The sequence below is a fragment of the Arvicola amphibius genome, chromosome 2 (genome assembly GCF_903992535.2).
Source record: "Arvicola amphibius chromosome 2, mArvAmp1.2, whole genome shotgun sequence".
NCBI classification, from domain to species: Eukaryota; Metazoa; Chordata; class Mammalia; order Rodentia; family Cricetidae; genus Arvicola; species Arvicola amphibius.
The window spans coordinates 86562150-86590105 of record NC_052048.2 but is presented as its reverse complement, the minus strand read 5'-3'; the positions used below and the strand labels follow the sequence as shown (position 1 = coordinate 86590105).

The following is a 27956-nucleotide window of genomic DNA, read 5'->3' as shown; positions in this document are numbered from 1 at the left end:
TAGGATGTGTTGAAAAAATAAAGAAAAGAGTGATAATTATTTTTAGTAATACCATTATATTATGCAACCATGTTCAGTAAACATTTTCTTTCAGTCTTGTTCCTGGGGATGAGTTCTCTCTCTCTCTCTCTCTCTCTCTCTCTCTCTCTCTCTCTCTCTCTCTCTCTCTCACACACACACACACACACACACACACACACAGACACACGGACACATGCACGCACACACATACACAGACACACACGCACTACTCCACAGCTTACTTTAAATGAGAGACCCCATACTGGAATTGTTGTTCCCTTACTTACGATCTAAGTATTCAGTCACCTATATTTCATGCCTTCGTGTTTAGAATGAAGACAGCTAACAATACTCTCCTATCTATTGGAAAGGCTAAAATTATAAAGCACTTCAAATACAATTGTCGACCCTTTCCATTTCATTAGTTTTCTTAAGCATGACTTCTAATACTTAGATTGTATCTTACCAAACCAGTGTCCAGAGATTACTAATTTATTTATCTTATAGCTAAACAATAAAGCTGCTTCTAATTTTCCATGATTATGGATAGATTAATGATGAGGGAATTAATGTACAAGCTTTTCTCCCGTGTTTAGAAGGAAGATGCATGAATCAGTGGTGGCTCTCTAGTGACACCGTTAGACTGTTCTAGAGAGAGCATTTGGGGGATAAAGAGATATAGGCCTATAGAGACGAGTTTATGAAAACCGTGTGTGTAAGGTTGTGTGTGAGTATGCGTGTGCAAGGTGGGGAGGGTGTTTAGTAAACTGATTTTCCAAAGGAGTTTTTGTTGTTGTTGTTGACTTTTTTTTTTGCCTTAAGGCAAAAGTAGAATACAAACAAACAAACAAAATCATATAATTCAGTCAGGTTAAAAAAAATAAAAAGGCCAAAGATTTAGGATTCTTTTAGATTAAAGTAAGGGAAATAGTTAAAACACAGCCCGCTATCTCAGCTCTGTCACTAGAGATGACATGGAGCCGAAACAGAGCAACCTTACGCTGACCGGGAGCTCGCTGTCTCTGCTTTCTAGCTCTGAGCGACCTATTTCTTAGACACCAATGATCCCAGTGTCACCACATCCCAGAGGAAAAAAAAAAAAGAAAAAGATCTGGACACCAAGCCAGTGAGGGCCTGGTGAGTTCTGCACACGGTTCTCCTCCTTGGCTGGTCTGGGTCAGTTAGGCCTCTATAGTGCTTGTCCCCTGCAGTTACTCTTCTCCCATTTTCCTTAAGAATGGTTTCTGCTCCCATCTTTACCAGGATTTCTCTTCTTAAGGTCAACAGTGAGCTTCACTTTGTGAATTCAAATGGTCAGACTTGGCCTCACCTCTGACCCCTTCTCCTTAAGAAACTCAGCTACCTGGTTTCTAAGACACCAACCTGGCCTCATTTCCCCTCTATTTTCTGGCTGCTTGTTATTAAATCTCTTTCATACGCTTATTTTTCCCATTCTCTAAGTGTTGCTGTGCCTCAGTGTTCTATCTGGGCCACTTTTCCAGCCACACTCCCTCCCTAGTCATTTCCTCCGGTGTACTGTCTTTAATGTCTCTAATTCTGAAGTCCATCACACCTGCCTGCTTCCCAGGCACTTTGCCTGAACTCTAGGCCCAGAAACCCAACTGCCTCTCTGATAGTTCCTCTTCTATGTCTAACAGGGTACTCAATCTTAACACGCCCTGAAGGGAACCTAGGGTATCATTCCCCTTACTTTTGTCTTCTCCTCATAAATGGGCAGCACCAATCTCTTGCAGGTCAGGGTGCTGCCTCTGGTATAATTTTAGTTCAAACTGTTATCACAGACCAGGATTATGGCCAGAGCATCTCACTACTGTTCCAGCTTCTGCCCTTGATCACGTGTGTCCATGTTCAATTTAGCAATAATGCCAAATTTAAGTAATCTACATCCCTCATCAAAGAACACATGACTGGCTTCTTACCCGTAGTAAAGTCACTCCTCCTAATGATGCTGAGAACCCAGTTATCTGCTCTCCCATCCCCATGGCCTTTCACGCTGTGATCTTTTGACCATAATGGGCTCCCCACAATCCCTTGGACTTTCCAGATGAGTGATCTGCTGGGGGTCTTTGCACCTGCAGTTCCACTCAGATGGCCTTGTTCATTATCTTTGGGGTTTATGAACAAAGTCAAATTCCCAAGGAGGTCTCTTCTCTCACCACTGCCAAAGAGACTTGTGGTGACTCCAAGCCTGAAGCTTAGCTTTATAGTTTGGAAAGAGTACTTTTTAGTCTGAATTCCTTTTTAAAAACCTGAGTTTAACTCTTCAGCTTTCTCACTGGGAGCAGTGTCTTGAGTGTGTGAGGTGGTAACTCTGAAGAGACATGGAAAGGAACATTCCTTTCTTAAGATACATGTCTGAACTTAGTTTTAAATCATCTGATGGGAGATCCCCGATCCAGCTAATACTATCATGGTATGCCCTGTCCTTAAAAATTCTTGTTGCCATCCCCTCCACTTTCTTCCCAGTGGGTATCATAGTTTCACACTTGATGCTTTATTTGTTTATTTTGATTTTCTCTGCACTAGATTTTAAGCTTCACGAAGGTAGAAATTTTCTCATTTTTCTTATTTCTGTATCCTGAAGATCTAGACTATTTTCTGACATACAGAAAGAATCCAGTTATCTCCTTTTCCTTCTTTTAGACATTATATAAAAACAAATATTCCCCTAACTGTAAAAACCTTGAATTGGGGTGGGGAAAGATTTTGAAGTTGGAGAAAGTGAAGTTAACACACACAAGTGTGAGGAGAAACACTACTCACTAATGTGGTCTCTGATCTTTGCATGTGTTTACCTACAAATGTTAGAGTTTTGAAATCATAGAAGAACTTGGGAGGCAGAAGCATGTGGATCTTTGTGAGCTCCAGGCCAGCCTGGTTTACAAAATGGGCTTCAGATCAGTAAGGGCTTCATAGAGAGACACTGTTTCAAAAAACAAAAACAAACAAACAAAAAAATCAAATAAATTTTGGCACTGAAGAGATAACTCAGTAGTTAAGAGCATTTTCTGCTCTTCCAGGGGACCTCAGTTTGAATCCTAGCAGCTATACTAGGCAGTTCACAACTGTCGGAAACTCCTTCTGCAGGTGATCCAATGCCTCTGGCTTTCACAGGCATCTGCACCCAGGTGCACATACCCACAATCAGAAACACACATCTACACATAGTTAGAATCAATAAAAACAAAACTTTAAAATGCATGGAACAGAAGAATAGGCATCTCTTTGTAGAGGAGTGAGCTCACCTGCCAGGTTTCCTGGAAGGACTTAAATTATTAATTGCAGTAAAGTCCATTGAGCTCATTTGTGTCAATATGATATGCACAGTCCTTGAACGTAGAAGCTGGTGACTGGGAAGGGGCAAATTCTTTCACACACACAAAAAACTAATTGGAACAATGAATCTCCCATTAAAAAAATTCAAACAAAGGTCAGATATGTATCTTAAGAAATGAATGTTCTTCAGAGTCCCACAGTTAAACATTGGCAGATATCAGAAGTCCTGCAGGGGATGGGGAGGAAGGATTGAAGAAACCAGTGGGGTCAGGGACACCACAGAATCAACTGACAGGGACTCCTGGGGCTCCTAGATATCAGGGAGCCTGTAGGGGTCTGACCTAGGTTATTGTATCTATGTTAGGACTGAGTAGCTTGGTGTACTTGTGGGATTCCTAATAGTGGGAGCAGGAGGGGCTATCTCTGACTCTTTTGTCTGCTTGTGGGACCTTTTCCTTCTACTGGGTTGCCTTGTCCATCCTTGATGTGACGGTATGTGCCTTGTCTTATTGTAGTTGGTTATGCTGGGTTTGGTTGATGTCCAGGGAAGGGAGACTTTCCTGCTCTTTTGTGGAGGGAGGCAGAGGTGGTTCTGAGGGAGAGAGGAGGTAGGGAAGATATAAGGGGAGAGGGAGGGAAGGGAAAACTGCATTTGAGATGTAATACAGAGAGAATAATAAAAAGTAAAAATAACTGGTAAAAGGCCTTATATAATCACACAACGCATGCACACATACACATGCATGCGCGTGCACACATACACACGTGTGTGTACACACGTGCACACACACCCAAGGAAATGAACGCTTCTTTCCTCTTCCTTTAGCAGTTACCATCTAGCAAATTCACACCATTCCTTGTGGGAAAGCTGATGGGTTAAACTCATGCTTTTAAGAAATGATTCAAACTAAGTAGTTCATTCTTTCCAAGCTATAAAGCCAAGCTTCAGACTTTCCATCACCACGAATCTCTGTGGCACATAGGCTAATCAAGGGTTAAATCAAGAGTTAATGAGGTTACTTTATTTAATTATTTACACTCTGGGGGCTAGAGGTGTAGCTCAGTGATGATGCAAGTCCCTAATGCATGTGAGGCCTGGGTTAAATTGTCTGTCTGTCTGTCTGTCTGTCTGTCTGTCTGTCTGTCTGTTTCTGTCTGTCTCTATCTCTGTCACTTTCATACATGCAAAGGAAGAAAACTTACTGCTCACTGGTGTTAATATAAAGTTATTATGCAGTGATACTGTCCGAGAACACTATTTGACATACGTTTCTAGTTTGTAATACACATGTTTTACTTAGGGGAAAATGTAGAATTGTTTCTAAGCATATACAGAGATTTACAATGAGAAAACAGCCACTCTGTAATTCTAATGAATGTAGAGAAACCCTAGCACGAAGCGGCAGAACAGCTGAGCGCTCCTTTCCCATCTCTGCTGGGCACTCCAGTTCTGTTACCATTTATCTACAGGGTTGTTGCTGTCAATTTTGCTTTACTAAAAGAAAAAAATAGCAAAACGAAATCACGAGGCAGATTTGGGGTTTCATTTTTCTTCAGAGACGTTGCAGCATAAATAAAAAAGATGAATAAGACTATTAAGTAGAAGCCGGGCGGTGGTGGCGCACGCCTTTAATCCCAGCACTCGGGAGGCAGAGGCAGGCGGATCTCTGTGAGTTCGAGACCAGCCTGGTCTACAAGAGCTAGTTCCAGGACAGGCTCTAAAGCTGCAGAGAAACCCTGTCTCGAAAAACCAAAAAAAAAAAAAAAAAAAAGACTATTAAGTAGTCTTATTGATATTGTTACTGACTGAAAAAGTACAAAAGCTTAGATATCAAATTAATGTCTCAAAGTTCTGGTATGGGGTAATGATGTTGACCATTAATTCTTTTTTGCTTTTGATTAACTAGTAGTAAAGTACTATAAGGGTTTAGGTTTGACACCAAGCAAGAAAGTGTCCGATCACAGCATGGCAGCCTCTCTAACCTTACTTTGTGTTAATCCATTTCAAGTATCTATATGGACAAGAATAAATAAGATAGGGGGAAATAAGGGAATGTGCTTTATGAAAATTTTTACTTTCAAAAGTTTTAAAATGTTTAAAATTAGTTTAAAAGCCAATTTAAAAATCACCAAAGCACTGCCTCTTGCTCTTTGGGCAGAAAGTTGTATTTCTCTGCTAATCACTATATATACTAATGAGGAACACAATGCAAGAACTTCCTGGGTAGGTGGTCTTTCTCAGAACTTCTATAATTTTGTGAAACTCCAGTTTTTTAAATAAGGAAAAGAGATATTTCTTTAGAGTCTCAAGTAAAAAAGTTATTTTAAAATACCTACTTACCAGGAGCCCCTCATGATTTTCACTGAGCTCCGTGAGCCTGGAACTGGATTTCTGGCGCTTGGGTTTACTTCTTTCTCCGACACAGTCACGGGTGTCCTCCGGGAGTCTCTCTGCCTCCTGGCTGTTCGTAATGCACTCGTCATAGCTGTGGAAGCCATAGGGGATATTCTCCTTGTTGATAAGTTCCCTGAATGGAAAAAAAAAAGTTTAATCGTATTTTAAAATGTGGAGGGGAAACTTCATAATACAGTCACCATCACACAGAAATATAGTCACCATATCACTCCACACAGGAATATCACAGTCACCATATCACTCCGTCACACAGGAATATCATAATCATGGACTTTGACTCATTTGTTCTTTTGAAACATTAGTATTTTAAACACTCCTTTAAGAAGTTTTCACAAAATTAATGACTTAGAAAAGTTTTATTTTAATCTATACCATAGATCAAATTAAACTACTAATATGACACTACAGTTTAGTAAGGCAGAAATGATTGAGAGTCTCACAGCATGGTTGAGTTAGTGTGATTCCCTCACTCTAAACTTGCATCTGGAAATAAATTAATTTGGCAGCCAAGAATAGACACCATATTTTACTGTCAGCTCTTCACATCCGGGGGGAAAGATGAAAGAGAGCATTAAATACTTATTCTGCAATGAAATTCATACCATTAGACTATAATAGAAAGAAAATTATGAACTAAAAACTACTATCATATTTTCAAAGTTTTATCATCTATGGAGATATTTTGTGCTGTCTAATTTGGTCATTTTAGAATGTAGAATATATATATATATGTGTGTGTGTGTGTGTGTGTGTGTGTGTTAAAATTGTGTAAGATTCATATACAATTATCAGAAACACCTAAAGGACAAACTGTTGTGGAATATTCCTTTACACTGTGCAAAGATGTGTCACTGTGATTGCTTTGGTAAAAAGCTAAATGACCACTAGCTAGACAGAATGTATAGGTGGGACTTCCAGAAAGAGAGAATGAACTCTGGGAAGAAGAAAAGCAGGTCGCCAGCCATATGGAGAAGAAGCAGGATGGGCAGTACAGAATAAAGGTAACTGAGCCACAGAAAAGAATGTAGATCAAAAACTGGGTTGATTTAAGTTATAAGAGCTGGTGGGACAATCCCATGCTATAGGCAGAGCTTTTTCATAATTAACAATAAGTCTCTGTGTCATTATTTGTGAGCTGGTGTTCCTGATGAGAAAGTTCATCTACAGACAAGCGTATTGAAGAGAGGATATAAAGCTGACAGTATCTAGCATGCGAGCATTACACTCATGCATAATAACTTCTGAAGATGGCTGCAGAAGTATGATTACAAATCCAAAATATGTTTCATCCCTAAAATTCTATCTTATCACCTCACATATTTCTCAAAACTACTATGTGGCTCTTCCTGTAAGCGGCCAGAGGTGACCTGTGAAGATGGCTCACTACTCTCTTGACCCAGAAAACCCTATAAAATCATGCAAATCGAGAGGATTAAACCTCTGGGTTCACTTTAAGAACACCTGTGAAACAGTACAGGCCATCAAGGGTATGCATATCTGAAAAGCCACCAAGTATCAGAAAGATGTCACTTTGAAGAAGCAGTGTGTGCCATTCCGACGGTACAATGGTAGAGTCAGTAGGTGCACCCAGGCCAAACAGTGGGGCTGGACACAGGGTCGGTGGTCAAAAAAGAGTGCGGAATTTTTGCTGCACATGCTTAAAAATGCAGAGAGCAATGCTGAACTGAAGGGTTTAGATGTAGACTCTCTGGTCATTGAGCACATCCAGGTGAACAAAGCACCTAAGATGCACCGACAAATTTAGAGAGCTCACGGCCAGATTAACCCATACATGAGCTCCCCCTGCCACATCGAGGTGATCCTCAATGAAAAGGAACAGATTGTTCCAAAGCCAGAAGAGGAGGTTGCACAGAAGAAAAAGATATCCCAGAAGAAACTGAAGAAACAAAAACCTTCTGGCACGGGAATAAATTCAACATGAAATAAATGCAGATAAAAGGAAAAAAAAGAAAAAAAAACCAAAACTACTATGTGTACATTATAATTTTTAGCGGAGGTTCTATTATGCTGGATACAGATTCATCTGTGTCCCCTCCCAATCCCTGTGCCAATGTTTTGATGCCTAATAAGCTTATGGTGAAGGAAAGGCCTCTCTTAAGTTATTCAGTCTAGTGGAGGTCATTTTGGCAGGACATCCAGTGTGAGTACTGTCCATACGAGAGGCATCAGGAAACCATGTGTGGAAGGAAGGTCACATGAGGACAGTGCCAAGACCGTCCTCTCAGGCCCAGGACAGTGATCTTGACTAAAGCCATCCCTGTCTATACCTTGATCATGGACCTCCTGGTCCCTAGATCTGTGAACAAATAAATGCTGTTGTTTAGGACAATCAGTTGGTGTATTTGTTATAGTAGCCAAGCATGCTAATGAAAAACTGAACAATACTTTACAAATCAAATAGAAAGCTGATGTTTTAGTCATTTGGAAGAATGAACAAATAAGCAGAATAAGTTGCTGAAATTGACATGCAGCAAGGTGGCAGGACAGCTGTGCTTACCTGTATCAGCTCCCCAGAGGGAGATCTGTGCTCACATCAACACCGGTGTGTCTCAGTCCCAGTGCTAGTGAGGATTTGGAGCCCAGGAACCCACTCCTTTCCCAAACACACATCATATTGCTGTCATATTTGACATGAGTCAAATTTTACCTGGACATAGAACTCTGGGCCTTTCCTTTTAATTACTGGATCCTTGCCCAGGGTTCCTTTCTTCCTCCTTCATGCATATGTAATTTCTTACTAATATTATATATTAGTATATATATGTGATATATATATATATATATATGATATTTGTCATTTCTGCAATTGAGCATAATTTTGTTTTTGCTTTACAGCAGGATTTTAATATAATATATAACAAATACAGGCATTAAGTTTTCAGGTCATTGTATTTTGGAAGATTTAAACTACTTTTATTTAAAGATGATGTCTTGCTTTTAAACAATAATAAAATAGAGAAAAACATGCATGTTCCTGGTAGCCAGCAGATTAAGCAAGCAAATTAGATGGAAACTTATATCCTAGATATATTCTTCAAATATTTATGCTTTTATTTTAGCAAACAATATTTGAGTTTGATTGTTTTTTTCTTGTAAATTTGACAACAAATCATTTGCACCAAAGTGAATGACTCATAATCTCTATCTCCCTTCAGTGATACTTATCTAAAAAGTTACAAATGGCCTCAGTAAGACTTCACCTACAACCAGACCATCACTGACTGAGGACACTGTTTAACTGTCACGGCTATAAGTAGTGAGATGCAAAGTAACATAACAAAACAAATGGATTTCCTTAAAACATGCTGCAACCATTCCAGGAGGCTCACAGTTTTGGGTAAAATATTATAAGGTCTAGATTAATTGTGCTTTTGTAAAAAAGTAAAACCCTATGAAAAACTTAGCTAAATTGATTTAAACAGCCCTAGGAATAAGAACTCCCTACATACTATAATGACTGACCTTGATGTTTTCACAATTTATAAAGCATTAATGTCTCTACTGGGGTTATCAGAGAGGACCAAACATTCTGAAGTCATTACTGATGTGGTATGCTCCTCTGCATGCTGTGAATATGTTTTATTACCATTGGTTAATAAAGAAACTGCTTTGACCTATGGCAGGACAGAATATACTTAGGTGGGAAATCTAAACAGATTTAGAGGGAAAAAGAAGGTAGAGTCAGACAAACACATGACAGAACCTTACCAGTAGCCACAGCCTTGTGGCAATATACAGATTCATTGAAATGGGTATATTTAAGATGTAAGAGCTAGTTAGGAATATGCCTGAGCCATTTGCCAAACAGTGTTGTAATTAATACAGTTTTCATGTGATTATTGGGTCTGGGTGACTGGGAAATGAAAGCACAGTCTCCATTTACATATTACAAGAAGACAGAAGGCAAAAGAAAGTTCTGAGACTGGAATAGAGTTGTTAGAAGAATCAGTGGCTAGAAAGTATGCAAAGCAAAAGGGTGAGGGATGGGAAATGAACAGAGCTGGAAGGGATAGCACAGGTGAGTGAAGGCCTCAGGAGAGCACATCAGGGAATAGAGGGTGGCCTTCGAGACTTCAGACTGTGGTAAAATTACAGCCAGGTAAAAATCATGGCTCTGGAGCTGTGAGAGCTAAATGACCTCACAAAACTAAAGAAGCTGTTCAGTGTGTGCTGGAAGTTGGGGAAGTTCTGTCCATCAAGTCTGTGGCCCAGCATGTCGGGGGAGATATCTCTCAACTTGACGAACAATGCAAGCAAGGAGCAAAAGTATGGGCCCAGGGGCCTCGGAAAGAATATTGTGGTAACTTCTGTGTGGTCACCATACACAGTACCCTAGGAGAACGTAAATATTTATGTCCCAAGACTCTTTTATACACCTGTAACAAGATCAAGATAGGGACTGGAATGAGCAGTGGTGGGGAGGACAGAGATGAAGGATTGAGGTTAGAGTATCACGGGTAGACTGCAACAGACCAGACTCCTCCATTCCCCATTTCTGCTGCTTCTCCAGATGCTGATAATTGAATAAAATTAAGATAACACATGCAAGAAACATACACAGCCTTGGGAAACCCACCTCTCCAAGCTCTCTCAGAGGGAGGGGCTAGCCTGTGGTTCACATTACTTGGTTCCTATTCATTGTTGACCATACCACCTCTGCCTGCTCCCTGCGGCCACCACTGCTACCACTGATATCTTCTTCCTATGCTACCACTTCCCACCCCACAAATGCATCTGCGTCCAAAGAGAGAGGGTGGAAAACAGGCTGTCATGACACTTTGAAAATAGCTTTAAAAATGCTAAAGTAGAACATAATAGTTATGGTAATGAATAAATTATATTTGTAACATAATGAGACAGACAGAATGCAAATGAATTATGTTGCTAAATGTTTTCTATAAATCTGTCACGGACTGATTTCAAATGTAAACATTTGTGGGTATTGCAGTTTTTCTTTTTTTCTAAGGAAATATTATAACTACTCTTTTCTACCAATTCTAACAAAGATATTTAGAAAATACTGTTTTATTATTTATTTATTTTTGAGATAGGGTTTCATGCAGTCCACACTAGTCTTAAGAAATCTCTTTGTAGCCAAGACTGGTTTTGGAAACTCCTGATTCCTGAGTGCTAGGGTTAAAGGTGTGTACCATCATTTCCCACTTAAAACTATGTTTTAAAATAAAGTTTGTTTTAAATATTAAATTTGCTATGATGCATAGCTTTTTAAAATTAGTGCATAGGATATTGATTAGATCTAGACTTAATAATCCTCCAAATAATCTCAGAACTAAAACTCCTTATCCAACAATTCAAATTCTGAGATCTTATGGTTACAAATACAATTTGGGCTGAAATTCTAACACAATTTTTAAACTAATAAACTTTTTTCCTTGTAAAATCAGTGGGTTAGATGATTGATTCTGCTGTTTGCATGAATTTATTTGTTAACATAGCTGTTGAACACTGAAATATTATATAGCAGGGGATTTACTTACATGGTTTATCTTCTGTTGATTAAAATGTTCAGCTTTTAAAAAAATACTAAAACTTCAAGAGGATGATTGAAGAGGCTCCTTATGGAGTTGGTTAGCCATTTGGGCAAGAAACTGCTCTTGACTGCTTAATGTTATGCTGTATGAATTAGACTTGTAGGATCCGCAGGAAAATGGTTGCTGAAATTGCCTACAGAAGGTGAGACAGTCCTTTGGAGTTCCTGCTTCATGAAAGAGCCTGCCAGACACTCTTCAGGACACAGAAGAAATTGATTGACAAACTGCCAATATAGGAGGAACAGTCTTTGAAATTTCCTGTTTCATGGAAAAGTCTGCTGAATTCTATGGGTCTATAGGCTGAAGATGGATGCCCCAAAGATACAGAAGAACTTTGGGTGACTGTCTGGGCAGCAAGATGTCTCTGTCAATTCTAGAATTTTAGAAGTTGCCTACAATGCATTTCTTGTTTACTTAGTTAATATTATATCCTTCTGGAGTCTTTGATGGAGTTGAAGAATAGATTGTTATAGTTTTCCTTGGGTATGATAAAAGATAAAGTAGATATAAATATTGTAACTATAATTCTTGCTTGATAACTTTTGTTATATGTAATCTTGCTATGTTAAAGTTAAAACCTTCCTTTTTGTTTAAACAGAAAAGGGGAAATGGTGTGGGACATCCTTTTGTATATATGTTGCTTTTATTGGGTTATGAATAAAGAAGCTGCTTTTGGACAATGGCTTAACAGAATATAGCCGGCTGGAAATGATAGAGAGTAGGAGGAGTCAAGGTCAGAGGCCATTTAGCTGCTGCCAGAGACAGATACCTCTGCTGGAGCCTGCCAAAACTTTGCTGGTAGGTCATGATCTTGTGCTGATGCACAGATTAATGGAGATTCATTAGTTTAGGATGTAAGAGCTAGCCAATATGAAGCTAGAGCTAATAGGCTGAGCAGTAATTTAATTAATACAGTTTCTGTGTGGTTATGTTGTGGTCAGGGTAGCCGGGAATGAACAAGTGTCCACCTACTACACATAACCATATGTTAGAATTATTACAGGGGTGCTTCAGTATTTATCAAAGGGAACTCTGTTGACTAATAGCTAACTTCATGTTTACTTAATAAATCCACTTCATGTTGACTTATATGGAAGAAAGAACTTCTGGACAGGATTTCTTTAAAAGTTATTCAGCAGGATGTTATGAAATACATAAATTAAGACATGGCTTCCCACAAATACCAGATATTTCAATGAGACTGAGATACTAAGTAACATAGAAATGCTGGCTAAATTGAGATTGGCCATAGTAAAAACTTGTAAAGTTTTAACCTGGGTACTGAAATGAGCAAGTGTGCCTGTGACATAGTGACTGACTTAAAAACAGAAAGAGAAAACTCAAGAAGTGAGAGCTGATGGCAGCTTACTTGTCTCGGCCATGCCAAACATCATCCTGCTTCTTAAATTGATGCCCTCGATGCCTGGTGGGTGTGGAAGATGGTGATGATGGTCCAGGTTCTGAGTCTTCTGAACTTTGATCTCCAGAGCTGTTGACATCGAAAAGATGTTCTTCTACTGCTGACCTGATGGTTCTTTCTAAGAGTCTAGTTAAAAACAAACCACCAAGTTAATGAAGCAATCAAGGTTACCAATGAGTTCCTTTAAAATAGGCCCATAGTTCAGAAGTATCTCTTTTTCCCACTGAAGGCCTTTAGTACTTCACGAGCAAAGACAGAACGGTACGTTCATGTAAAATAATTGCATATTGCATTAAAAAAACTGAGTTAGATCACACCAGGTTGTTTGTCTCATTTTGAGAGTCTGTGGTGACTGAAATACTCAAAGCAGATGGAGCAACGATTGGGAGGGTGTCAGGAAATACGAGCCACTTAAGGAAAGGAAGAAGTAGAAAGTTTTCACCATAGAGCAACAGTTGAATATCTTTACAAAGCACGGTTCCTCCCGACGCTGCAGAAGGTGTCAGTCTGATTTACAAAGTAAACTGACAAAAGTATTTTAGAATATCTAGTATATATTTAGAATCTCATTAAGATAAAGTTATATAGGGATTAGTAGTGTTTGGGGTGGGGGACCCCCAGCTCACCAGAACAAAGGCATGGCAAATTGCTTTACATTTATAATCAAATGGTGATTGACAAAAATTAAAACTGAGTTCACACGAACACATTCCAAAATATGCTATTCAAATAGGAAGGATAGATTTACTTTATTAAACCTCAGGAAAAAAATGTTAAGCACAAAAGGCCCAAACAGTGCATCGTGAGATACAAAGAGGATAGTTTTGCCCATTGTCACTGCTCTGCCTACTCTTACAAAAACTCTGGCAGTTTCACTGTGGCAGAATCGTTCACTGTATCTAAGCAATCAGTCACCATTTAGTTTAATTCTGAATAAGCTGGTATGGAAATTCTTAATTTACACTACACTCCTCAACGATTGCTCTTTTACTACCTAAAAGATTCACAGGTTTTTTTGTTTATTTGTTTTTTAATAGCTAGACTGAAGGGTACCTTTCTTTTAAATAAAATGGTTTTTGCTTGCTTTGTTTTGAGACAGGGTCTTGCTACGTAGACCAAGCAAGCCTTAAACTCCCAATCTTATGAAACCACTAGCCCAATTTTATCAAATGGTCTTTAAGAACTTCAATTTCAGTTTCGCCAAATAGACAGTTTTATTAATTCATAATTAATTTTTATTAAAATTACATTAAGACAAGGGGCACATAAAGCCTAACTGTGGTAGTCGCTGCAACTTTTTGTATTCAGTGCTCAAAGGGACTCACCCGTGTAGGGAATGTAAACAAGTTAGCATCACATAGAGAGTAACTCAGAGTGGCACCAATTGCACAAAGAGAGATTATCAGGCACAACATGGGCAGGAACATGTCCATCTTGGTTCAGTTCTGTAATCTTAAAGGTTTACAGAGCCAAAGAAAGTTAGTTCTGCCCTTGTTTGCTTCCTGAAATAATGGGGAAAATCATTTGAGATTCCAATTCTCTCCAGTCAGTGTTTCTCTCCATATCCCACCTTCTCTACATTTAACACTAGATTATTGGCCGAGGAAGATGCTATGAGTAGGTTTCATGTGTTCCAGAAAAACAAAACAAAACAAAAACCAAAAAGGTAGGGTGACCGAAAGGCCTTTGGACCACAGATTATCTAGTGAAGAGGAGACTGTCTAGGTAGTGTATCAGCATTCCTAACATGTCTCTTGGCATTGGGGAGTGTAGGAAGTTAAGGTCTACCAGGCTCAGGGATGCCAACCTGGAGTGTGCCTGGCACTGTACCAGAGGTCCTGATTGTGCCTAGTCAAAGAGGGGCAACTACTATGTGATGCTGCCTGAGGGGCTAGCAACAGGTGCTGTCAGAGGTCCTGATTGTGCCTGGCCAGTGAGGGGCAACCACACATATCCACAGATTGAAATGCCTGGGTACTGGGAGGGTATATAAGGTTCTCCCAGTTGCTAAATAAATGAGTCTGCGATTTACCTTTCACCCAACTCCCAGTGTCTATGTTGTTGATGCCATGTCTTCTCATCCCCTCTCCCAAGGAAGCCCTTCCCTGAGAAAGCCCTTAGGGCAGAGCAATAGGGGAGATGAGCATGAACATGGTAGAAAAGATCCCATGTTAACACAGCTTGCACTTCTACAGGGCAGGACAGAGGGAACAGTGTGGCAGTGTGCCATCTGTGAGTGGGTCAGGAAGAGATTCCTGGAAGGGATGAATCAAAACATGAAAGTTCTGGCTGGGCAGTGCACAGCCAAGATGAATGTCTGTCACAGAAATCAGATCGGTCTGTCTCAGCAATAGAAAATCAAGTGACCAAGGAACCACGTGCAATGAGGTCAGAGAGGCAAGCAAGTGCAGATAGCCCAGCCAGTGGCAGTGCGAAAAGCAGAGACATCCTTAGCCTACATGCCCTTAGCCTCTGAGAAAAAAAAATGTGCCAGGCATAATTACCTCAGCATTACCACTGCTGTGCAGAGAAAGGACGTGGTGCCACCACAACTTTGCTTTCCTTTCTACATTGCAGTAACAACACAAACAAAAGGACTGCAAAAATCCTCAAAGGCAGGGCCAAGGCTCACTCTCTATCCCACAATAACCCTGGGGATGGCACATTGCAGGCACTCAATGAATGTCACCTCAGTAAGATGAATGAAGTGGGGGAGAAAAGCCACAGCTAATGCTTGAGCTTTACTTCCATTCTCCACAAGCTGCCTCCAGGGAACAGAGATGGCTTTGTAAACGTTAACTGAACCTGACATTGTTCCTACTGAAACAAACCAAGAGCTAATAGTGCCAGGCATAGTGGCCCACTCATCTACAATCCTGGCACTGGGGGACAGGCAGGATTGTGAGTCAAGGGCCAGCCTGGCCTACATAGTAAACTGAAGGCTCACCTAGTATACATAGTGAAAATAAGAAAGAACCTAGTTGGTAGTTTCACATGGGGTAGAGGGATTGTGTGTAGTTACACACAGAGCTACTTTCTGGAGATGAACAGCTTAAAATCCACTGTTTGTTTCCTATCTTGATCTTCTGCTGTGGAATCTTTTTGTACACTGTGAAGGTGTGTCACTCTGATTGGTTAAATAAAAAGCTGAACAGCCAATAGATAGGCAGGATTTCCAGGCACAGAGGATGCTGGGAAGAAGAAAGGGGAGACAAGAGGAGATGCAGAGAAAGCAGCATGGGCAGTGCAGAGTGAAAGTAACTGAGCCACATAAAAGAATGGAGAGTAAAAGATATGGGTTAATTTAAATTGTAAGAGCTAGTTAGAAACAAGCCTAAGCTATTGGCTGAGCTTTCATAATTAATAATTGGTCTCAGTGTGGTGATTAAGGAGTTTGCTGGTGGAAGAGAGATGTGCTACAATCTTCCAATTCTACACAACATCAGAATTGCTGTTTTTTCTTCATTAATAAATGGGAAAAGGCATAAAACAAATAACTTACTCTCCAGTTGTTGAAACATTGCTGACTTGAGATACATGAGCACTGTGAAAAGAAGCAGAGAGAAAGAAAATCAGGTCGGCTGGGATCAGAGATAATGAACCAACATCTGAAGGGATGCCAGGATGGCAGAGCCAGTCAGGTCCCACGGAATCCTTGAATATCACCAACCAGGGTAGGGCCCCTTCCCCTGTGTCACACACAGAGGCATCTTGTTGGCTTCTTCCAACACAGACCCTAGGAACCACCTCATAGCTCTAAGCCTGATGCTGCATTTGGGCCTTGTGGCCTTCTCCTTTATAGTGCAGGGTGATTGCTGATGACTGCCTATCACCTGTCACAGGCCTGCAAACATAGGCGTGTTTCTAAAACTGCTCAGAATTCATGGGGGTCAGCAGGGTCCAGAGGGGACAAAGAACAAGGAACTGTCTTTTCCACAGGCGCATGTTCCTCCCTGCACTCCTCAGGATGGAGACTGTCAAGTTTTTTGAGAGCACACTGTAACAAGTGATCTAGCATGTTCGGCTGAACTTTTATAAACTTCTATTTTCTGAAAAGCCTGGTTCCTTTGGAATAATTAAAGCAACTATTCCACATCACCCATACACATCCATCAGAGCCCCTGCTGCTGAGGGAGCTCCATGTTCACCAAGCCAGAGGAGGGTCGAGCTTCAGCTGTCTGAAGCATCTGTCATACTTCTCCCAGCCCTCCATCCCAACCCTATGCTTGGTCAAGATTCAAATTTCTATGGCCAAAAAGGAAGTCAAACATTGAGTAGATTGTTAAGTCTACCAAGCCAGTTTTGATAAAGTGGCCTCTCCCTTTCTCTTCCTACCTTGCAGAATACACAGGGAGAAGATGAAAGTGAGGAGAGCTCACAGCCGGTGGCTGCCGTTCAACCAATGTAAATGCTAATTCATCTGGGGTCATATGCTAATTCATCTGGGGTCATATGCTAATTCACATGGTGCCACTTCCACACATTCATGCATTGCTTCAGAATCACCTAGGTTCTGCTCCTGTGTAATAATACATTGCAAAGCCTTCATGTTGGGACCTGCCACTCGGAGGCACCTCACCACCACCACTGCCTCTACCACCACCACAACCACCATTACCAGTACCAGCACCAGCACCACCACCCCACCACCCCACCACTACCACACCCCCACTCCACCACTATCACCCCCCCACCCCCCCACCACCTCCTTCTCCTTTTCCTCCTCCACCACCACCACCACAACCACCAGCACCCAACCACCCACCACTACCACACCCCTATCACCTCCCCACTACCACCCCAGCCTCCCACTACCTCCCCACCCTCTCCTCCACCTCCTCTTCCTCTACCACCATCACCACCACCAACAAAACCACCACCACCATGCTACGCATGGAAATCCTTGTCCTAGAGGATTTAGGATATCCTCATCCTATTATATATGATAATCATATATCAGTCCCAGGCCGTTTTCAACAGTTGAGGTGCAGTTATAAGTTATGCCCAAAGGTAGAAAAGTCCCAAAACCATTTCACTGAGCAAAATAAAAGCTAAGAATAACTAACTAACTAACTAACTAACTAACTAACTAACTACATGTATATATAGATAAAAGTCCCGAACTCTTACAGTTTTCAGATACTGTGCTAGGAGCTTTTGTCTGAATTTCTCTCACTTAGCTTAGAACGGACTTTAGAGGTATGTGTTGTCTTTCCTTTCTTCAGTGAAGAGGTTAGAGAGCCTAGCAGCTGCTCTGGAGGAGAGATGCCGATGAGCATGGAGCTCGGAAGATTTCTGCTCTGAACCTGAGCTCATTACCACGTACACTGAGGAATGTTTGCACATAGAGGTGAAGGCTTACCATTTGACTTTGCCTTTTGGCCACAGTGCCTGTTAGTCACAGTGGTTCCCAGGCTCCATGGTCAACAAGAAACTTGCTGTATCTGTCCTGGACTGGAATAGGGATGTTTTGTGGCTAGCTCTCCATAAATCCAACACTGTATAATTAACTCCTATGCTCCTCAATACAGTTACACAATCTCTGTTTGGGGAGCCAGAATGGACTAAATAATGACTAGGGAAGACCTAGAAAAGCAAAGTCAGATGTGCTAAATGCTAAAGAGCGTTCCAAAGACAGTCACCAGCCAGTCTGGCCGCTGGCTCCCAAAGAAGATGTATTTTCTCTCCTCTCTTCTCTACTTGGCTCTTTGTGTTGTTCTTGTCACCTGTTAAAGAAGAAGATGCATTTGCTTGTTTGCTTTGTGCTGCCAGGGATAAACAAATGGTCTGCCACATGCTAGGTGGTTCCCTTCCATTGAGTTATGGTGCCAACTCCAGACTGGTATTTTTGTGTTCCTTTGTTTTGTTTTGTTTTTTCCTCCAGGGTAAGGAGAAGCAAAGAGTGAGGAGGAAAAAGCCACCCAAACAAAAGGACCAGGTTTCGATATTCCTGACTCTAAATAGGTATATTAGATAGAGCCTCAGCACACACAGGAGTGACCCATGCCCAGGTGATTCATCAGGACTAAGTAATGAAGGGGAGCTAAGATTGTATGTTTTGCAGAACTGGGCAAAAGCTCTACTACCGAGCTACAGCCTTTGCCAGACTCTGCAGTTTTCATGAATTTCCCAGTCACTCCTTAGCTTCCAATTCACAGTGGTCTGCCTGCCTCTGCCTCTGGAGTGCCTGGATCAAAGGTGTGTGCCACTATGCACACATAGCTTATGCTAGTCCCTGTGAGTGAAAATCAGCTCAGATCTTCATAACTTACAAAAAAAGTGACTTGAGCCATCAGTCAGTCATAGAGATTTCTCTTAGGGATATAAAAGTGAACGAACAAATAGTACTAATAGTTACATCACCTTCATTTTTGCTATATTTATTTTCAATCAGATTTATGCTAACTTTATGTTTTTACTTTTAAACGGGATATAGAATTTCTTGTTTATATAACTTGGGCATGATTTTAAGGAATGTAAAGAAGAGCATATTTTCCATTGAGAAGCAGAAAAGACAAGGTTCTGGTCGTCGCTCTGGAAACTAGATGAAGTCATAGACCGGCCGCTGATTTGCTAGGCTTCTTTGGGCTGGTGTCTTCATACAGAAAATGAAAGTCTTGGCTAGTAATATCTGTTTAGCTCTAAAATTTAGTAACACTGCCTCAGATTCAAGTGTACCACCACCAAATTTAAGTCATTACAAAAGATTAGAATTACAGTTAGTTTTATGGCACTGTTAACAGTCAAGCAATTTTATCAAATACCAAATGGCTGGGGTCAAGTATCCAGCCACCTTTACCATCCCACAGGCTGTGCTTAGCATTCAGCAATAAGAAAATTTAATAACAGTAACAAGGGCTGCTTTTAAAGCTATGGTTCATCCAAGGAGAAAATTTAAGGCATTGCTATAAACTAAAATGCTTTTGAGCAATAAAGTTAACGTATAACATAATATTTTCTTTATTTCATGAAGCTTTTAAATTCTCTAAATAAAATAGGAGTTAATATATCAGTTTCATTACCATGCCTGGTGTTAGTGATGATTCATCTGCATATTCTTTTGGTACAATCATTTGTTAAACTAGACTCTAAGCCTACAAGCTCTGTGTGTGCTCTACAAGCTCTACAAGTGTGCTCTATGGCACACTTCTGTTCCTTTAGTTCTTATTTCTCTTAGCAGAATCTAACCTGCATTTTCCTAAGATAAATTAGGCTTAGCAACATTGGTCTCTAGAATTTGCATGTGCTGAGATGTGCAGCTGCCTGTTGACAGGTGAGGCTTCTATTAGAACTCTTGGTTTGAAGAAAAAGAAAACACAGACACACACACACACATGCACAATGCATGCATGCACATGCACACATATATGCATAAAAGCTTCAAATCTGCAAAACTAGATAAAAATACCCTGATAAGTCATGTGCTGTGCATCTTCTCACAGTGTGTTCTCTTAGGTGGCACACCCAATCCTAAGGACAGCACGACCACATTAACAAAACTCACGAGGGCTAACAGAATTGTATTTCTCTATGGAATGTAACATATACACTTATTTGATTAAAAAAATCAACAAAATGGTAACTGAATAGTGGCTTTCTTGATTTTACGATCTTCGTGCATTCAGCAGAGTGTCACTCTTGAAAACACATTCCATCCTCATACTTATTCCCTTTGTTTTTGCCTTTGGCCGTGATTATCACAGGCAGAGGGGTCATGTGGCATTTTTATAGCCATTAACCTTAATATTAGTTGTATCATCTATATATGGTTGATATTATGAACATCTTGAAGACAGTTTGGTTTTAAATATAGTGTACACAATACTGTATATACCACATGGACTATATACTAATGAACAGGAAGGAAAATATTTATATTCATACTCTCTAACATAACACTTCCTATTTTTTTAAATATTAAGCATTTAATATAAATATTTATAAATATAAATATTTAAATATAAATATTTAAAGGGCATAATGTAAGGAAAAGAGTTTTAGCTTATATTCTACTCAATACTTCCCAGTCTGCAGACATCTTTTGATCAGCTCTTTTTGATATTTGTTTGTTTGTTTTGAGACAGGATTTCTCTGTGTAGCCATGGCTGTTCTGGAATTCACTCAGTAGAGCAGGCTGGCCATGAACTCACAGAGCTCCACCTACCTCTACCTTCTGAGTGCTGGGATTAAAGGTGTGTGCCACCACCACCCAGGTCGTTTTGGGATTTCTAAAGACTTCTCAGTTTTAGATACTTAGTATATTTGTGCCTAAAAAGAATTACAGAATTTTTTAGTTTTTTTAGCCAAAATTATTAAATGTAACAGAAAGGTCATATAGATAATGGGCCCATTTTACAGATTGGAAGCTGATATTCAGGGAAGCTGATCTCACTTTGCGTAGTCTGACATCTTAGTGTCCTCACAAAGGATGCACATTATTCTCAAATAAGCTGCTACTTCCACAAAATTCTGGAAAAGCACCTGTTAATAGTTGCCCCTGTTAATAGTTAGAATATGTTATGAAACTGCTTCAAAGGATTGAGATCTTTGGCAAAGAGCATGCAGGGCATGAATCCTGAGGATACTGGAGCCATTGGCAGGAGGAAGTTTAGGATCTATGTCTTTGTTTTCTTGCTGTGTCTCTTTGTAAATTTTGTTACTGACGTATTGCTGCATGTGCAGCCCCATGTTCATACAGATTTAAAAGTTTATCTTTGTTAACAGAAGAGTTTAGGTTTATATGCTTTGATGCCATGCTATTCGACACATACTAGTTTACACCTTCCTTTTTTTTTGTTTTTTTTTATTTTTTTATATATATATTTTTTAGATAGGGTTTTTCTGTAGCTTTGGAGACTCTCCTGGAACTAGCTCTTGTAGACCAGGTTTGCCTTGAACTCACAAAGGTCTGCCTGCCTCTGTCTCCCGAGTGCTGGGATTAAAAGTGTGTGCCACCACTGCCTGGTTCTAGTTTGCATCTTTCACAGCTGGATAGTACCTGGTACATTTGCTTTGCCCTCTGATGTACCTCTCAATGAGCAGGCTAAATACTATGATTCCTACTTCAATTTCCAATCATACTGTTTATTTCTTAGACTTCTAGAGTTTTCAGCCACAACCATCTCTTCTGATATTACTTCTTCCATAGTTTTAACTTTGCTCCTATTCTTTTTCAATCTGGAAGAAATTCTCAGGTTTCCTTTTCATTATATATGTGACTTTTAATTTTAGCTTATGGTTTTGAAAATTTAAAAGAAGTACCTATTTTATATGTGTGTGCGTGTGTGTGCCTGAGTGTATGCATATGTACTACATGAATGCAGGAGCTCAGAGGTCAGGGGAAGTGTTGGGTTCCCCTGGAACTGGAGAAACAACTGCTAGCCCCCGTGTGGGGGCTGGAAACTGAACCCGAGTCCTCTACAAGAGTAGCAACTGCTCTTAACCACTGAGCCATCTCTCCCACTTCTTTTTGTTGAGAATCTCATACATGAGTACTGTGTTTACGTCATTTTCAACCTCTCTCCCCTGCCAACTTCTCCTGTGACTCAACTTCCTCTCAAATTCGCGACTTCTTCTTTGTAAGCTTTTAAAGATTTATGTATCTTATTTTAGGTATATAATTGTTTGGCTTGCATGTATGCATAGATACCACATGTGTGCCTAATACCCAGGGAAGGTAGTGAATCTCCTGGAATTGGAGTCCTGCTGACTCCATTTAGCTTCTATGTACTCTTGTTTAGGGCTGATCGTCTGGTATTGGACAACTCATGAAGCTCAGTCTTACAGAAAACGGATTCTTTTTTTTCTCATCAGCCATTGGTTATCTGTAGCTATTCATCTAAGGACTGGATCTTGTGAAATTTCCCATGTTCACATTGGCACGTTAACTGATGTTGTCATTATACAGGTCTTGTTTAGGCAACCATGATGTTGAGATTTCATGGGTGCAGTTTGGACATTCCAGCTACATATCCCCAGTGGTGTAATAGTGGCACTTTTATCTTGAGGGTAATCAACAGCTATCTAATAGGTCTTAAGACCCTGGCTAAGAGTAGAGAATTAATGCCTGGTATTGTCAACCTAGTCAGTTCCCCAGGGCTGGAAAGGTATTAAAGGAGAAGTTAATACTACCATTTCCTAAACTATATTCTAAACAGTTATACCCACAGGCCATTATAGCTTTCACCCCCCCCCAAAAAAAACCCAAAACAAATCAACTTTGCAACAAATAGAAACTATTATAAAGATCTATGTACTATACTGATGAAAATGCTGAGAAAGAGCGACCATGGGATGCTCAGCTCCAGCTGATGTATCTATGACTCAGCTACCACACCTAAAGCTCAAGGGAAATCACGAAGAGGGTTAAAAGCCAGAGAACCAGGCTATCTGCTGGATAGTGTCTTATACTTGATTTTAGAAAGTATCTGATCTCTACTGCTTCTCACAGTTTTTTTTTTAATTCACTTGTCATGCCAGTTTAACCAATTAAATGTCAACATGCTTCCAGACCTCTTTGTCTTTCATTCCAGATCTAAATGAGTGTTCCCAACAGATTCTCACTAACATTCAGAGAGATTGGTCAGATCCTTGAGAATCTTTTGAGAAGATTAACAGTATTGCTTTTCAAGTAAAACATTGTTTTCATATTAAATTTTCAGGGAGGATTATCTTTTCCTTTAATGTGTAGTTTTGTTTTGTAAATCCCAAATCATTTCTTTGTGTTAAAGAGTTCTTAAGGGGCAACAGTGGATCAAGACACCATTTCCAAATAACCTGGGTGAGCTGATTTGTTCTTAGTTTATGTCATTGTCCAAGTAACTGTGGGCAAATGTCCCTGCTGACTAGAGCCAACACGAGTCTGCCTTAGGACAATGTGCTAAGCTTTCTCGGGCAGATTTGCGTGTTTGCTCCAATGTTAGGAGTAAACTGGAGAAACATACACACACACACACACACACACAAAGAGAGAAAGGGAGAGAGAGAAAGAGAGAGAGAGAGAGAGAGAGAGAGAGAGAGAGAGAGAGAGAGAGAGAGAGAATTAGTTTGCTTTGTGCAGTATATACTTTGAAGCACACTAAATCCAATAATCCCCCTGCTTTGAGACCTTTTCCAAATGCTTTGGTTAAGTAGCCAGTGTCCCAGGGGTATCCTCTCTCCTTTCCATTGTCTTGTATGTAAGTATTCTAGTCTTTTTTTTTCCTCATGGTTTATTTTTTTTATATTTAAAAATTTCCATCTCCTTCCCTCCTCCTCCCCCCCTTCCTCCCCTCCTCCTCCCCCTTCCCTCCCCTCCTTCTTCCCCCTTCCCTCCCCTTCCCTCCACCCATACCTCCCCTCCCTCCCTCTCAAGGCCAAGGAGCCATCAGGGTTCCCCACTCTATGCTAAGACCAAGGTCCTCCCAACTCCCCCCAGGTCCAGGAAGGTGATCGACCAAGCTGAGAAGGCTCCCACAGAGCCGGTCCATGCAGAAGAATCAGAGCCCAGAGCCATTGTCCTTTGCTTCTCAGTCAGCCCCCGCTGTTGGCCACCTTCAGAGAGACGGGTTTTTGAATAGATAGTGAAATCAAGAACTTGGTGGTGACAGAGCAATGAAAATGAACACACAATTATGTTCTGATGACTCAAGTCTCTGCTCCATTGGGGAAGCTCCACTTGTTTTTCTGTTCAGGGAAGCAGACTGTACAGGCTCTCCAATTCTGCCCTCTCCCAAACGTTTTCTTTCTTTTTCTGGCTATCTACCTCGACCAGAAAATGGATCATGAAGACCTCAAGGTGCTCATTAATGAGCAGTCTTAGACTCCCTGGCTTTCTTTGTAGCATTGGCTCTACGTTTACAGCTTTTCTAAGATCCTTAGAATTTGAGAAGGAACTCGGGGGTAGTCATATCAGTGAAGGTAGTCAGCCACCTGCTTAACTACAAGCTTTTGTTACTCCAATTCAATTTCCTACAGAGAGAAGCTAATATGAAGTCATGGAAGGGAAGAACCAAATGGCAAGAGATTTAGGCAGAATAGGTAATTTTTAATAAGGAAATTTTTCCTTTGCTTTATCCTGCCAAGGGAGCCAAGGGAGAGAAGCACTAAAGTTTTATATGGCCTCTCTTTCTCAGTAGAGTCCAAATACAAGCCTATCGCTTTCATTAACATTGAAAAAACTGAGTCCAGAATCTCTATTTACCTCTTACTATGCAAAAAGTCTGAGCAATGATGCTCATATATCAAGAACTCAGGACCAAATTTTTTCAAAACTGCAAAAGAGTATTACAGTTTCTCATCTTTGGTTATACTGGTAGGCTGGTCTACAGCTAGGTCTGCACATCAAAATCTCCTATGACACATTTCAGAAAGAGATATCCAATCAGTCCTATGTAAGATTTAGATTCTTAGCCAGGGAGAAGGAATGTTTGAAGAGTTCTTCATGCTTCAAATCTGTAGGGATTGATATTATCATAAAGGGAAGTTAAGAATTGTTGGTGAGGATGGAAAAAACCGAAACTTGAGTTAGTAATGATTAGAAATGTAAATTGGTGCTGCTTGTATGCCAAATAGTATACCCCTAAAAAATAAGCCTTTAAATTCTACTTTTAGTTATATATTTAATAGAACTGAAAGCAGGGAGGGACTTGAGCTGTCAGTTTGAACAACCATGCTCACAAGCTGCATCATTTACAATAGTCAAAGATGGAAGGAACTTAGGTCAGTGAGATAGCTCAAGTGGTAAAGGCACTTGCCAACAAGCCCAGTGACCTCGGTTTAATCCTTGTGAGCCTCCTCTAAAAACACTGACTTTCTGACACATGCTACATGAGCTTTGGGGGTACTAGGGAAACAACAGTGACAAAAGGATAACTTTTGCATGGCTCTACTTAGGTGAGATGTCTAGAGCACCAAAGACATGAGACAAAGGAAGAATGATGGCTGCAAAGGGCTGGGGGTGAGGGGAGAAGTGATGAGGAATTAATGGTCCAAGGGCACAGAATTCAGTCTTACAAGTTCTGGAGTTTCTAGTGATGGGTGGCAGTGATGGGTGTCCAACAGCAGAATGTTTGAAGCATTACTCGACTGTACATTTAAAACAATGAAAATGGCAGATTTTAACTTCTACGTATTTTATAAACTATCAACAATACTTAAAATAGATGCGACTTGTAAATGTTATGTTATTTGTATCAAACATACACACACACACACACACACACATGCAGCTGAGCTCCACAATTGCCCTTTCAGCTTAGAAACATTATTCTGGTCAAAATGGATAGGTAAACAAATAGTGATTTGTGCTCCAATCTGTCCAAACAGACTTGATTTCTCATCTGGTTAAAAAATTAAGTACACACTAAACAAATAGCTTATTTGTTCTCCTCAACAGCCTGAAACAAATTTAGCCACAAATAAAGTATCTGTAGTATACACTTTAAATAATTCCATGATAATCAATTTGTTTGTTTGAAGACAGGGTCTCACTATGCATCTCTGGCTGTCCTGGAACTCACTGTGTAGACCAGGCTGGTCTTGAACTCACAGAGATTCACCTTCCTTTGCCTCCTGAGTGGTGGGATTAAAGGCATACACCACCACCATCAAGTTTGGCTGATAATAAAGAACTTTGGAAAACACTATCTTTCAAAGACAAAAATTCAAACTAATAATAACCCAAATTTAAAGTTAAAGAAATACGGTGAAAAAAATCACAAACATACAAATTATAGCATAAATTAAGATGGTATCCCTCTTTTAAAAAATCTGTCTAGAGATGCTTTTAAACTTTTCTACATACAAAGACAGGAGTTGTATGATCTAATTTCTAGATGTCTCCCTATTTATGGTAAACCCAGGACTTTGCACATTTTCCCACTGGAAAACATATCCAGTCTCATGTAAATTTTTAACTTGAATGCATTCAATGCTTAAGGTTTCCAATATTAACTCAGCAGTTAAGAATCTTACATAAAAAGAAAGGTCTAAGATTTCCAGCTATTAAAAATGGACATGATCCTAAAGGAGGATCTTGCATCCCAAACAACTAACAAGGAAACAAATCTATCAGCTATTCTCTCAGGACAATTAGCAGATGGATGAAACCCTGAGCCTGCCTTAAGCAACTCTAACTCACTTAATAGCAATGTAGCTTTGGCTCGTACCATGTTAAAACTTGGGCTGAAATCTAAAAACTGTCAACTCCAGAGTTCTCATGGAGCATCGAAAAGGAAACTTGCAAGAACTGGGTCCTTACCAGAAGATGCATTCAGCTTGCATATCAGGGACAAGCCTGACAAGTCGTGTGGCTGGTGACAACTCAGTAAGACTGGCTACAACTTGGCAGGCCCCTGAAGGACAGAGCTCAGACTTAGACGAAGCACAGGCTGCACAAGCCGTCCAGGAATTTGTATGGAGCTCAAAATCTGGCTGGCTGGGCACCAGGGGCTTGAAGGTAGGTGGGTTGGGAGCAGTGGGAGACGAGGAGAAAGTGAAGGGGAAGAGCCCTGGTTCCGGTGGAAACCAGCTCTAGAAACCCAAAGCCAAGTTTGTAGACACTGAGAACTCAGACAAATGGAAACATAACTAGCAACAGATCCCAGCCAGATCTGATCAGATGCCAAGAGGAAGAATGCAGACAGCAACAGGCAGAGCGGGGCATGGAAGAGCATCAAGGGTAAATTGCTTTTGATGTTAATCTGATCGATTGAGTCGGGGGCTCCTGTGCTTGGATCCCAGCCTAGAATCTGAAAGAGAACAGTGTGCACACACCTGCCAGGAATGTTCTCTGTGTAGCGTGCACAGGCATGTGTTTGTTTAGCTGAGGTCTTACGAAGTTTTGCTTCGCTTTCGTTTCCCTAATTGTTTCATCAGAGCTGGTTGATCCCAAGGGAGCAATCTGGGGAACAACGACACCCACGATCAGAGCAATAACTTAACACATGGTGGTAGCCGGTGTTGCTCTCTAGCTATGAGATCCTTTCCCTTCAGACAAAGACACCGGCTCCATGTAGAGTTAGGCAGGCTAACGAGGGACCGCAGGGGACACTGAACTGCCACCACAGAAGGTATTTACTTAGATTCAGGGTGTGGGCACTGGTGTCTAACAGTCTTGTTTTATTGCAGAAAGGTCTGATGTAAATGAAACACTCGGGAGAGAAACACAGGGTACATACAGCTTGACCGTGAACAGACCTGCGAGTCACAGAGGAAGAAATTCTGTCTCATGGCAGTGTAGCAAGTTGAG

General features: G+C 40.5%; 1 protein-coding gene and 1 pseudogene across 1 annotated transcript in view; one reads left to right on the top strand and one right to left on the bottom strand.

Moving 5' to 3' along the window:
• The window catches only part of Fam13a (family with sequence similarity 13 member A), a 91541-nt gene that overhangs the window by 43783 nt on the left and 19802 nt on the right, over nt 1-27956 (bottom strand). The window contains exons 3-5 of the mRNA XM_038318568.1: nt 16230-16271; nt 12677-12853; nt 5660-5846 (exon numbers count right to left, since the gene is read on the bottom strand). Coding sequence (XP_038174496.1) covers nt 5660-5846; nt 12677-12853; nt 16230-16271 — 406 coding nt within the window. The remainder of the gene's footprint in view (nt 1-5659; nt 5847-12676; nt 12854-16229; nt 16272-27956) is intronic.
• LOC119806432 lies at nt 7110-7676 on the top strand (annotated as a pseudogene).